General features: G+C 36.1%; 2 protein-coding genes across 2 annotated transcripts; one reads left to right on the top strand and one right to left on the bottom strand.

Annotated features, from left to right (window-relative positions):
- The first annotated feature begins 2,429 nt into the window (after positions 1–2,429).
- Positions 2,430–2,951, top strand: LOC125419523 (kunitz type trypsin inhibitor 104-like). The gene is given in 1 exon segment (XM_048465719.1): positions 2,430–2,951. A coding segment is annotated over 1 exon segment (522 nt).
- A 3,124-nt stretch (positions 2,952–6,075) lies between these two features.
- On the bottom strand, positions 6,076–8,561 carry LOC125419642 (protein SRG1). The gene is made up of 4 exons (XM_048465995.2): positions 8,095–8,561; positions 7,103–7,350; positions 6,683–7,007; positions 6,076–6,584 (listed from the first exon to the last, which is right to left on the bottom strand). Exons 1-4 carry the CDS (start codon positions 8,356–8,358, stop codon positions 6,342–6,344), a joined length of 1,080 nt encoding a protein of 359 aa, XP_048321952.2. The 5' UTR covers positions 8,359–8,561; the 3' UTR covers positions 6,076–6,341.
- Between the last annotated feature and the right edge of the window lie 6,222 nt (positions 8,562–14,783).

Genomic DNA, 14,783 nt, shown 5'->3' with positions numbered 1-14,783 from the left:
AAAATAAATCAAAACCACAATTTCTTTAAATTCCCAAATATATTCTTTTGGCACAAAAACATATATTAAAAATATTATAAATTGGCAATGCAATTCTAGATAGAAATTCTCATAATATCGAACACATAAACATATTATGGAAATATTCAATTATGAAATATTCCAACAAATTAATTTAATAATTAATAATTTCAATTTCATAAAATTCTTTAGATCAAAATATTTCTTAATATATAAATATTTTGATTCACTCAATTGGGCATCAAATTTCCACATATAAATTCACTAAATATTTGACACATAAAATATAAATTTCAAATATTCAATTCACACAAAATATTCACAAATTTAATTCCCGAAATTAATTTGAAGGTGGGTCACTCACCTCGAGCACGCAATTAACCCAAGATCCTCCATAGGATTAATTCCACGCCGCACACGTGCTCCTCGAACAACAATATTACATAACTTAAATAAATTAATATTTTATTCGGGTAATTAATACCCGGTACCTGGAGGGTTTAATACAAACGTTAACCAAAATTTATGAGTAATATACCGAATGGAAGCTTGTGAAACGAGGATTACAAATCTGGTCTTACTTCCCGGAGGTCGGACCCGAGGTGGCCGGAATCTCGCCGGAAAGCTCTCGGATTTTAGACCTTCGATTCTCACAATCTGTTAAGAATTGAGGAAAGTGGACACCAGATTTGGGTTCAGAGGGTCAAAATTAGTGGGAAAAGATGGGCGGTGCAGAAACTTGCCATAAAGTTGATTTCCTGACGAGCCACCGTGGTCACCGGAATCCGCCACCGCTAGTGGCGCATCCGGTGGCCACTGGCTGTGATTTTTGGTAGGAAGGTAGATCGAGGAATGGGTGACTCAAGGAGACTGGCGGTGAGGTAAACGGAGGTTGGAGTGGAGAGAAATCTCAGTTTGAAGTAATCAGCGCCGCAGCCGAAAAAAGTCTAGATCCGGGCGCGTCGGCGGTCGGTTGGCTGTGATTTTTGGCTGGCCGATCGGTTTTCAGGTGGGTTTCAAGCTAGGGTGGTGCGTGTACTGTTCTGGTGGTCGGAAATGGGTGAATGGCCATTGGCCGGTTGGGTTTCTCTCTCTCTCTTTCTCTCCTCCTTATCCTTCTCTCTCCTCCCTCCCCTTCTCAGCCAGTCAAAACGCTTGAGGGTGCCACTGTGCACTCACGGGTGGGTCCATTTTTTTGACACGTGGCACAACTGTTCACACACATACAGATCCATGAATAGTAAATGCTATCTCGGAAAAATTTCATAGTTCCGCAACTTTCAAACCACATGTCCAAATGGGACATGCCACTAGTCTATAAACTCGTATCAATGAGTACTTCACAACCATGCATGAGTCAAAGCTTAACTTTGCATGAACAAAAAGTCAACTCCGGCACCCTTTGAACAGTTTGGACCTCAACTTGTTTTGCTGATAAATTTTAAACCGTAGCTCCGTTTTTCAATGTACTAATAGTCTATGGACTTGTGGTAACGTGTATTTTTTAACGGTATCTCGGTCAATGTGAAATTCCACTGGAAACAAAAAGTCAACATTTGATCCTTTCTCGGTTAACGACGGTCAAACCCAATCAACCTTGGTCAAATTTTAGTAATTTTCGATGTATTTCGGGACGGGCTGTTACATTAAGCCCATGCACCATGCACGTTCCCACGTTTTCCATGTATGACTCATGCTAACTGCAGGGTTTTGACATGTTGCATGCAATCCCGTGTAGCTTTAGAGAGGGCTATATGGAACCCCTTTTCCTTTATTTGTAATATAACCATAGCCATGTTTACCTTGCATTTAGGAGCAGTTATAGTAAATGGTAATAGGCCTATATGAGCCAAGAGAATGTAAACGGGAAGGAATGAACGAGAAAACTATCTACCTTTCCTCTCTTTTTCCTCTTTATCTACCTTTCCTCTTTTTTTCTCTTCTCTTCTCTCCATTGTTATACTATGTTTTTCACTACCCAAAAGAGAGCACACATCATTTGGTATCAAAGCATCTTTCCATGGATACCTATGGGAAAACAGATGTTGAATTCCAAAGTGAAGTTTTGGATATTTTGGCAAGGCATGAAACCAAATTTGAACAAATCAATGCGACTTTGTAGATAATTCTTACCGATTTACAAGATCTGCACATCCCTCTAGTGCAGCAACTAGTGAAACATCACCTTAATTCATTCTATAAAGGAGATTCTTCATAGGTTTGTCCTACTCCTTGCTATGGGTACACCTCTCTACCTTCTATAATGGACAACAACTCCATAACTTCCATAAATACACATAAATAAATAACTGGCAGTAATCTCTTCCTATAACCTCCTTCTACCACGATCCCATGCTTAAGTGGTCATGAATTGCATGTTAATGAACTATCCACATGAGGTCCACATCATGGCCGTCCTCGACACATTCGGACAGCCTCTTGAACGCGGTGTGGAATACTACATCAATCCTGCCATTTCCGATAACGGCCGTCATTTCTCCTTGGTCAACCGGAACAATTCGTAGCCGTTTTACGCCGGTTAGGATAATGTTTCGGGGCCAAAAGGATACCTTGTAACATTGGCTCCTTTCGAGGAAGGAGAAAATGTGGTTAGGGAGACCAAGAACTTCAACATCACGTTCTCTGCATTCACAATCTGTGCTCAATCGACCGCTTGGAAGGTTGGGGAGCAGGATCCGGAGACGAAAAGGAGATTAATCATCACTGGAGATGTCAGAAGCTATTCAAACTGCTTCTTCATCAGCAAAGAGCAGGTGGGAGGCAATGTCTACAGAATAGTATGGTGTCCTGCTGAACTTTGTCCTACTTGCATGTTTGCTTGTGGAAATGTGGGTGCTCTGGTTGAGAATGGGAAGAAACTATTGGCATTGGATGGTTCTGTGCTTTCTATTGTTTTTGAAAAGGCTTAAAACACACACACACACACACACACACACACACACACACACATATATATATATATATATAAACTGATTCACAACTTATGCATTTATAGCTATGTACTCCAATACAGTAAATACATGGACCTAGTAAATAAAATTGTTCATGTATAATTTTACTGTATTGTCTATGTTTTATCTCTTTGCAAGAGATGCAATCATATAAGTAAACTTTTTTCATTTATAAAGAAACTATGAAATTATAATATTTTGATCTCTCTCAGCATCTTGAAAATTGGCTTTGTTTCCTTGTCTCACTGTTCAAACTCTGCATCATATTTTTTTTGACCATCTAATTAAACTTGGAAATTAAAACTAAGTGATCTAATTAAACTTGGGAATTAAAGCTAAGAGATCAATTTGGAGTAGCAAGCATTCCATAAAAGGAAATATTTAAGTTTCTTAGGACATTAATAACTTGAAATTTGCTAGTTTCTGGTAGGATGGAGTGGTCTTACTGTTTTTGATGAATTTCTTAATTTTGGATTGGTAGTTCTTTGGAAAAGATAGTCATATAAGCATTTACCCAAAAAAAAAAAAATATATATATATATATATATAATCATATAAGCAACTTTTTTTTTTTAATGAAGAAATTATGAAATATAATATTATGTCTTATTATTTACAATATATATATATATATATATGTCATATACTTTGATCTCTCTAGATCTCTTCTCAGCATCCAGAAAACTGGCCCTGTTTCCTTCTGTCATTGTTTAATCTGTCTCACATTTTTAAACATCTAATTAAACTTGGAAATTAAATTTAAGAACAATTAAAGAGATACAGAAGGAAGTACTAAACTTCTTTATGAAAATGCAAATCCAAATAAGGAAATTCATCAAAACAGTAAGACCTCTCCAACTACTAAATGAAACTGGCAAATTTTAAGTCACTTTCTACATTCAAATCAAGGTCTCAGAGTCAGAAAGTGTTATTCCTATTTGAACCTCCTTTTTACGTAAGTAATAAGAGAAGTTGAATTAATACATGTTGTTTGGTTGTATTGATATGAAGTAAGAAGTTGTAATGCTCATCGCCATGTTATAATTGTAGGGAATCAAGTAAGACTTTTTATCAAGCTAATATAAAAATAATGACCTCTATAGGATTCTTGAACTCTAATCCCTTCTATACTTTCGAGTGATTGTTCATTGAACAAGCTATATGCAGGACCCATTTCACCATCAAATCTGGAACCCTAAAATGTGGTAATTGATATTCTTTCTTTATTAGAGTTTATATTTTCACAATGCTCGATGCTATGATATGCACCTTTTGTTATAATCAGCATGAAACAGGCAATCAAATGTGAAGTATTATGGAATGGAATCAATAGTAAAATAGAACCAACATATAACGACACTGTCACAAACATCTTTGACATTGACCATGAGGGCATCGGGTAGGGGCTTAACCGAACCCAGATGCCATCTTTCTTAATAAAGAAACCTTCGACTTCACTTACTTGAAGGAGGATGCTGAGGCTTCCTGCACCACTTTGAGGGTTAAGGCCAATGGCATGCTCTGGTTGAGGACATGGATGGTGATAGTTCATCCTCATTGCATAAAGAGTGAACCACGTTTAAACAACTTTATTACTTCCTTGGCTTCCTTTGCTTTTACTTTCTTCAACCTCAAAATACTATGCTAAGGTCTAATGGCAGCTGTTGATTTGTTTGCTTGAATTTGTTTAATTGAGCTGAATCTATTTTTAAAACGAAATCTAAATGGTTGACTTCAAAGATTTTTAGCATAATACTATCAAGTAAGCCAGACACAATATTTATTGTGTATATATATATATACATGTTAAATTACCATTAGATTGTAAATTTGTTATGCATATTAAGCTTTGTCAACATTTTTCTTTAGTTGTAGGTCATTCTGATTCTGACAAGTGCTTAGATATTTAGGATTTTGTACTTTAATATCATATTAAATTACTATTGATTTTAAAAGTTTAGATTATTAGAATGTGGATTTAACTTGTATATCAAGCTAAGTCAACAATATATATATGTAAATTTGGAGTGTTTATACTTTTATAAATTAGATTTAGCAGCCGTTACCTTAGCAAAACAAAGCATCAGTCCATAACCCTTGATTCATTACTCATCCTTATTTCAATAAGCCTATGGGACTATCCCATTAACAAAATGTAATTTACTACACCCCCATCTTGTCTTATATATTCCAATATTCTCTGTTATTTAGAACCTCTCTTCGATGTGCCTAATCAAAACCATAGGCAAATAGATGAAACGCTTGAATGATGAGAATTTGGAAGCAATTATCTTCAGATAAAGTGGCGCAAGCCAATATTGTGCTGAAATATAATTAACTTTAATTTGTACTGCATTGACTTTGGACATAAAAGTTCGACATTTTTATTTTATTTTATGCGAATGCTTGGTTAGGATAAATTTGTTGATTATTAACTACATATCATTCAAAATGCATCAATCCATAAGATTCTGTTAGTTCCCATCGCTTCTCCGCCTATCATATCATTGACATTTGACCACAATAAAGTCCTACAAATACATAACTCATCAACCATGCCAAGAGAAAAAACATATTACAAAACCAGCTAACTGTTGAGAATGGGAAGAGGTTATTGTCATTGGATGGTTTTGTGCTTCCCGTTGTTGTTGAAAGGGATTAAATAGAAAGATTATTCTACTGTATGTTGTATTAATAGCTTCTCCAATATGAGCAATTACATGGAAGTTCTACTGAACAAATTGATCATGGATATTTACTACACTATATATGTCAAATCTCTTTGGAAGAGTTGTAATTTGGAAGTATAAAAAAATGAAATATTATGTCATATATATATAGATTTCTCCATATCTGAGCTCAGCATCTTGAAAATTAGTTAATAGGAGAAATTAACCAGCCAAATAATTGCTTATAAGGTTTTTTGGATCACCACTCAATTTTCAGCATCTTCAGAGTTCTCTTTCTCACACACTCTGTTTGCTCTGTTTCTTCTGTCATTAATAACATTTTGCATCAAGTCCTTGGACTTTCTAATCAAAACTTGGGAAATAATTATAGGATCAATTTGGAGTAGCAAGAGTTACATAAAGAAACAGTAAAATTTCTTAAAACAACGCCAATCCAAAATGAATAAATTCATCAAAAACAGTAAGCCATCTCCAACCTATATGGAACTAGCAAATTTTAATTCACTTTGCGAACATGGATTCGAGGTCTCAGTCAAAACCAGAAAGTGTTGTTCCTAATTCAACTCCTTTTTATGGAAGTAGCAAAAAACACATTTTCATACATGGTGTAACTTTGCATTTATATAAGTACTAGATTCTAATGTTCATCATCATCATGTCATAATTTCATGGAATCAAGATAGGACTTTCTATCCAGCTCACGTGAGAATAGACCTCTGAAGAATTCTTCAACTCCAATCCTTCTATACTTTTGGGGTGATTGTTCTGTGATCAAGCTATATGCAGGACCCATTTCACCATCAAATCTTGGACTGTAAAATGTGGCAATCGATAGTCTTTCCTTTTCAGAGTTTATAGTAGCACGATGCTCGATGCTACGATATGCGCCAATAGTTATAATCTGTCACATGAAACAAAGTAATCAAAATGTGAAAAAAGAAACAAACAATGCAGCAAGATTGCAATCAATATAATACATTTAATGATTTCATTAATTACCTCTAAAGCGTCTCCAACGTTGACGATGAAGGCACCAGGAAGAGGCTTAACCGGAACCCAGATGCCATCTTTCTTAATCTGGAGACCTTCAACTTCGCTGACTTGAAGGAGGATGGTGAGGCCTCCAGCATCAGAGTGAGGTGTTAGGCCGATGACTTGCTCTGGTTGAGGACATGGAGGGTAATAGTTCGTCCTTATTGACTGAAGACCACCTTCAAACAACTCTGTTACTTCTTTGGCTTTGACTTTCAGAGCCTTTTCAATTTGTTCAAGAATTCCCATTGCTAGATCTTTTAGTTCCAATGAATAAGTCTCCAAGGTTTCTCTGTATATATATATATATATATTATGATTAAAATTCTCAAAACAAAGATATTTAATAGAGAAGGAAAAAGAAAATTAAGATGAAGAATTAATAACCTGAAAGGAGAAGGGAGTTTAGGAAACAAGTGGGGCTTCCTTGTATGGACTGGAAGAGTGGACACGAAGAAGATGTCATTCCAGTCAAGCTTTTGTTCCTCAGAAACTACAAAAGCTTGACCAAATCCTTCTACCTCTCCTGGAGTTTGCCAAAATTTTTGCTTCTCTTCCATTGGAAGGTTGAAAAAGCATTGGACCTCTGTTTTTATTTTCTCCACCAATGTAGAGCTTATTCCATGGTTTACCAACTGAATATTATTTGGTACTAGTTAGAATGTCATTCATGTTTATTTTAATTGTGAATAGATTTTTAAATATGAAAAAAAAAAAAAATTGGACTTTTTGCTGCGATATGTTTTGGTTCACACTGCATGATTTTTTGGTCAGAATATTTAATCAAAAGGAATTATAAAATTTGTCACTAGAGAAGATCTATTTGGTGCCAAATACTTATAAACCGAATATAAATTTATAAACAAAATGTTACTGTGCAACATGCTACCCAGTACTATTATTTTCCAAGTTCTAATTGCAATATTAATTTATTAAAATTCAACGCGATCAGATTTGTCTCCATGAGGGGATCAATGAGTTATATAAAAAAAAGATGTACTTTTCTTTTTTCTTTTAGAAACAAAAGATGTACCAGATAAAAGTAATTTTTTGTAATTTCCCAAATTTACAAAAATGCTTGCCTCTCGCTCTCTCTCTCTCTCTCTCTCTCTCTCTATCTTTCTCTCTCTCTTATATTATATAATATTAATTACCACCAGAATTTCTCATTAGGAATCATTTAACTTCCAAAATTATTAAATATTTTTTCAACTTGGTGGAAGTTACAGGTTTCAATATAGGTAAAGAGGAACAAAGAGAATAAAGTAAATGGAGGAGAATAAAAAGACTAAGAATTAAGAAGATCCATAAAGACAGAGAGATTTGAGAGAAAAGAAAGAAGAAGAAGTTGATGAAGAGGGAAGGGTGTGTATGGTAACCTGGAAGAAACCCCAATCCTTGCATGCCAAGTGGAGCTTTTCCAACTCAAGGGAAGCAATAGCTGAATCTCCAGAAATCAGATTGTAGTAATCGACGGCTGGAATTTTATCAGGAAAGCAAAGCGGATCATGATCAGAAATGACTGTTGGGTCTTGATCTGGACGCAGATATCTGGAGGGGACATTGATAATTGGGTCCTTAGCCAGTTCTTGAACGCTAGGTACCAGAAGAGAGCTTCCAAATGTTGATATGTATTCTCCCATGCCTTTCCACCCTTTTTTTTTTTTTTTTTTTTTTTTTTTCCTTATGGTTTCTCTGTCTCTTTCCTCTTATCTATTAAGCCTGGAAAAAAAAATTAAGTAGCCGACTTATAAGACTTTGGAATTGCCACAACAGCCGAAGTGACTAATAATAATAAGATCCATAATATAAATGTTTTAGGTAAGGGATATTGCAATTGCAATTGCTTTTCATTCACTGAAATTTCTTACGCTTTCAAAAAGAAAATGATGTGATAAGTATTGATTGATAAAATATAATTTCTTTTATAATTTGCAACGAAGGAGCTCGCTTCGACTGATAAAAGTAGGTAACTCATTTTTGTATCTTTGTTTATATTGCATTCTCACTCCATGGTTTCTTTCCTTTTATAGTTATATTTTCTTTCCCGTGATAATCTACATTAGTGAAGACAATATATATGATTAATTACCTTGGAAGAAAATTTATTTCAAAATTTGTGTTTTAATAAATATAGTCCTAAAATTAGAAACATTAAATTTATAATGAATTTGAATATAGAAATAGAAAAAAAAAAAAAAAGATTGACGAATTATCTATACCTAGAAAAACTTATGATTAAAGTGAAATTTTAACCTCCAGAAATTTATTATTATTATTTTTTTTTTTTTTTGGGGGGGGGGGGGGGGGGGGGGGGGGTGGGGGTGGTGTGTGGTGTAGAACAACCTCCACAGCATGGTAAATACTTTGTAAGGAGGGGCTACAAATCCCTTCTGTAATTTTTTTCATTATCTGGCTTATTATATTCCTTTTGTGGTTGCAAAACCCAATTGGATAGTACCATACCTTTACCTATTTCGTGTTTGGATTCTAGAAACCTGGTTGTCGCATTTGATTCTATGATAGCTTTATATATATAATTATCTTTTTTAAATAAATTAATTTTAATTTTTTTATTTTTACACTATATGGGAAATTTACTAAGTTATAACAAAACATCTTATAAAAATATTTAGTGTTAGTTTGTATTTTAGTATGTTATAATTTAGAAAAGTTGCATTTAGCTTTTAAATTTAAAACATTTTAATTTAAGCCACCACATTTCAATTTATTGCATTTTGGTTCAATTAAAATTTTAGCAAATGGCAGTTAACGATTCAAAAGTATTAAAATGTATTTTTTTTTAAAAAAAATCTAAATTGTAACAAATCAAAACTTTTCCTTTTCAATAAATTGGAGAGGGAATTCAAATTAAAACTAAATTATCTAAATGCAACAAATTATATTTTGATATCGATTAAATATAATGAAATTATTAATTACTATTGGAGAAAAAATTCAATTGAAACAAAATATAACAAATTGAAATCTAAAGATTTAAATCGGTAAATCGGACCATTTTAAATTTAAAAGTAAAAATAAATTATTCCTAAATTATAAAATATTAAAATATAATTAATTTACATATTATAAATTAAAAATATTTTAATGGACAATATTAGATATGGTATATCACACAATAACCTTTTAATTCAAAATATTTTTGGTAATGAATTAAAAAAACTATATTGGACGTCGTCTAGTAGAATATTCGTATATATATATATATATATATATTCATATAAGTTTGGTGCTTTATAATCAATCCGGTCCCACAAAAGGAATTGACTCCACCAACTGATTGAGCTACTTACTTACTGGCTAATACTTTACTATATTATCAACAAAAAACAAAAAAAAAAAGCTAATACCTACTCTACTTTAGTTGTAAGACTAAACAGAATAATAAATAAATAAATAAATAAAAATACAAAAAGCTAATACCTACTCTGCTATGGTTGTAAGACTTGGTCAATGGCATGCTGGACATCGTTTGCTAGCTCCTTCTTCAACGGAAAACAAATTAGGTGGTCCAAGCATAACTTATTTTTGTATGGTACGTTTATAAATTTTGAATATTTAATAAAAATTGATTAATATGATTTACGTTTTGAATTTTTATTATAATTTTTACAACATGTCAACAACTTTGTGGAAAATTTATATAAAAATAGATGGTTTAAAGATTATCTATTTTCTCTTCATTCAATAAAGTAATGGAGTATTTACCTTAAAAAACAGAAATAAAAAAGGAAAAAAAAAAAAAGGTGGTAATGGAATACTTTAGCAAGTCTGCTATTAAATTTTTGGACCATAAAACTTTTTTTTTTTTGTTTTTTTTGTTTTTTTGGTGAATGGACCATAAAACGTTTTAAATGCTAGTGAATCCATATAGCCTTTCATTTAAAAGGATTTTTCTTTCTTTCTTTTTTTTTTTTTTTTTTTTTGTAATTTTGCGGCGTTGCCGCACTGCCACTCGAACCTGGATAGAGATGGAACAGAAAGCATGGCCTGCCACTCGAACCTGGATAGAGATGGATCAGAAGCATGGCCTTGATCAGCTCGGCTGCGGCCTCGGCCGCCATTTAAAAGGACTTTTCATCTTTGACTTGTGAAGTAATTTGTATATGTATATTAACCTTATTTACAATGTAAAACAAATCAAAAGCAATTATGCTTATATGACTTAAATTTAAAGCTTTGGTTTGGGTGTCTTCCAATTTGAACTTTAAATGGTTCTATTAGAGCCTGTTCAATTTGTCTAACCAATCTTAGGTCATAATTGTTTGCTTTGGACACAGTCCAACGCTTTTGCCGTTTGTTTTCTCAGTCCTGAGTTCCAATTCCCACATTTTCAATAATATAGGAAAAGAAAAAAAAAAAAATTCTTAAGGTGTTAACATGACTACGAGCTGCTTTTGTAAGTCTTCACATTGATGGAGCATGAATATATACTAAAAATGAAAAGGTGGATATATATATATATATGTTATATCTTGTTCATTTGAAAAACTATATATACAGGAACATGGTGTGAAGTCCAGCCGCACCAACCACACCAACCTCACCAACCACAGCCGCACCAACCACAGCCACCATTGTTGACAGCCACCATTGTTGACACCATTGCTGCACCGATCAACAATTGTGGGCTAAGATGTTGAAAATTGTGGCCTTGTAAGCCTATAAATAGGCTCCTTACCGTTGCATGAAAACCAAGCCAAGAGAGCAAGCTCAATAAGTTCCAGAGAGAGCTTGAGAGAAGAGTGAGCAATTCCAGAGAGAATTGGAGAGTGCAGAGAGAGATTCCACGTGAGAATCCAAGTGAGAGAAGTTTTTATTTTTGTATTCTATTTCTAAGCAATTAATAGAATTCTTTTTATTTTCTTCTCATATTTCTTCTCTAAAGTGGTCAGAGAACCACAACAAGTGGTATCAGAGCTCCAGGTCGAGAGCTTGGATCCAAAATTTGAAGAAACAAAGCTACTGTTCTTCAAGTTGGTGTTTCGAAAAGTTGCTCAAATAATTAATTTGATAATACCAGGTGAAAGTGCCCGACGAGAGGAGAACAACAAAGTTCGCCGGAGAGCAAGAGAACGTCGGACGCGCCCGCACGCGCCGCCTGAAGATTTCTGCAACAACTCACGCGCCACACGCGCCGTCTGGAGGTTGAAGACGACCACGTCATCAGCCACGTCAACACACCCCTGCCACGTCATCTGCCACGCCAGCCGACACGTCGACAGCCACGTCATCTGCCACGTGTTGCCACGTCAGCACCATCTGCCACGTCATCAATATTTTCTGAAATTACGGAACAGCCCCTGAAGTATTGGAAATTACAGATTGACCCCTGTATTTTCTGAAATTGCGGAACAGCCCCTAAATTATTGGAAATTACAGAGTGACCCCTGTAGTTTTCTGAACTTACGGTGCAGCCCCTGAACTATTGGAAATTACAGATTGACCCCTGTAGTTTCTGTATTTACAGGTTGACCCAAAAATTTTATGAAATTACAGTTTTGCCCCAAAATTTCTAGTAATTATATTTTGACCCCGGAAGAGTCAAGTCCACCATTTTCGGCCGTTCCGGACGCAACGGTTAACTTCGTTTTGCCAAATTCAGCTCCATTTTTGGTCAAGCCATAATGTCAATCGAAGAATCATCTTCGGGAGCTATGGTTAAACTCACTGCCACAAATTATACACTTTGGAGACCTCGGATGGAAGATCTCCTCAATTGTAAGGATCTGTTTGATCCTATAGAAGCTAAAGGAGAAAACCCCGATCCCAGCAAAGTAGCAGAATGGAAGAAATTAAACAAGAAAACGATCGGTCAGATCAGGCAATGGATCGATCACAGTGTCTTCCATTATGTAGCGAAGGAAACAGATGCATATGCCCTCTGGACAAAATTGGAGGACATGTACCAGGCCAAGACTGCTCGAAACAAAGCCCTGTTGCTTAAGCGATTGGTAAATCTAAAATTACAGAGTGGAACTTCTGTAGCCGAGCATACCAGTGAGTTCCAGAGCTTGGTAAATCAACTATCTGCTGTGGATTACCAACTAGGGGATGAGGATCAGGCCCTCCTACTTCTAAGCTCTCTTCCCGACAGTTGGGAGACATTGGTAGTCTCTCTCAGCAATTCGGCCCCGAATGGCAAACTTACTATGTCTATGGTTAAGGATGCCATATTTAATGAAGAGGCCAGGAGAAAGGACATGGGCATGGATCAGTCACATGCCCTCGTCACAGAGAGAGGAAGACAGCAAAGAGGTGGTCGAGATAGGGGGAGAGGCAGGAGCAAGAGCAGAGGCAGATCTACAGACGGCAGAAAATCATCGTATAAGTGCTATCATTGTGGCCTGGAGGGTCACATGAAGAAGAACTGCAGAAAGTTGTTGAGAGAGCAGAGACTCCAAGGTAATCAGCCGAAGAAGGATGGAGAGACACTAGTCACTGTTACAGGCGAAGTGGTGCTCTGCTCCACCGAAGAAGAGACATGCCTTCATATAACAACCCAAGATGTTGAGTGGGTAGTCGATACTGCAGCATCCTACCATGTCACTCCACACAGAGATTTCTTCAAAACGTACAAAGCAGGAGACTTTGGTACGGTAAAGATGGGAAATTTCAGTTTCGCAAAGATTATGGGAACTGGTGATATTCAGATAAAAACGAATGTTGGTTGTACAATCACTTTGAAGGATGTCCGTCATGTTCCAGACCTTCGGCTTAATCTACTTTCGGGAGCAATCTTAGACAAGCAAGGCTATGACAACTACTTCAGCAAAGGCACATGGAAAATGACGAAAGGTGCCATAGTTGTCGCCCGAGGACATATTTGGGGAACGTTGTACAAGACTCATGTGAAGATATGTGCAGACAGCCTCAATATTGCAGAAGGAGAGGCGTCTCAAAATCTGTGGCACCAGAGACTCGGTCACATGAGTGAAAAAGGATTGTCCACTTTGGCAAGGAAGAAGCTTATCACTGTTTGCAAGGATGCTGCGCTAGATCCTTGTAATCACTGCTTGTTTGGTAAGCAACATAGAGTCTCCTTCAGTTCCTCTGCATTGAGAAGATCAGAGTTGCTTAGTCTGGTGCACTCTGATGTTTGTGGTCCCATGGAGATGGAATCATTAGGTGGCAACAAGTATTTCCTGACCTTCATTGATGATGCTTCACGGAAGGTGTGGGTATATTTCTTGAAGACAAAGGACCAGGTATTGGATTACTTCAAACTGTTTCATACCATGGTAGAGCGTGAAACAGGAAAGAAGCTGAAATGTCTCCGCTCAGATAATGGAGGCGAGTATACTTCCAAGGAGTTCGATGCCTACTGCAGAAGACACGACATTCGACATGAGAAGACGGTCCCTCGCACCCCACAACATAATGGAATAGCCGAAAGAATGAACCGAACCATTATGGAAAAGGTCAGAAGTATGATCAGTATGGCTAAGCTGCCAAAGCCATTCTGGGGAGAAGCTGTTCGTGCCGCCTGCTATTTAATCAACAGATCACCATCAGTACCGTTGAATTTTGAAATTCCGGAGAAAATGTGGTCAGGTAAGATTCCCTCCTACTCTCATTTAAGAGTGTTTGGTTGTTTAGCTTATGTACATGTATCCAAGGAGCTCAGACAGAAGCTCGATGCAAGATTTACTCCATGCATCTTTATAGGATATGGAGATGAAGAATTCGGATACAGGTTATGGGACCCGAAAACAAAGAAGGTTATTAGAAGCAGGGATGTAGTATTCCATGAAAACCAGAAAATGGAAGACATTGAAAAGCCCAGAATGTCTCCTAATTGTAGTTCTAGTGCCGAGAATTTTTGTCCTAATCCAGCACCAGCACAAATAGCCACAGAGGATAATGAGGTGCATGAAGATATACCAGAAGCAGACCAGGAGGAAGAAGGGGATATTGAGCAGAGGGAGACTCAATCCTCTCAAGCAGCTGCAGGGCCATCACAGCGATCAGATGATGGTACATCTCCTGAAACCAGTGGTTTACAAGTTCGGAGATCTGAGCGAGGCCGAATTCCATCAAAGAGATT

The sequence above is a fragment of the Ziziphus jujuba genome, chromosome 11 (genome assembly GCF_031755915.1).
Source record: "Ziziphus jujuba cultivar Dongzao chromosome 11, ASM3175591v1".
Taxonomy (NCBI): Eukaryota; Viridiplantae; Streptophyta; class Magnoliopsida; order Rosales; family Rhamnaceae; genus Ziziphus; species Ziziphus jujuba.
The sequence above is the reverse complement of the archived record's forward strand: the minus strand, read 5'-3'. Positions and strand labels throughout refer to the sequence as shown.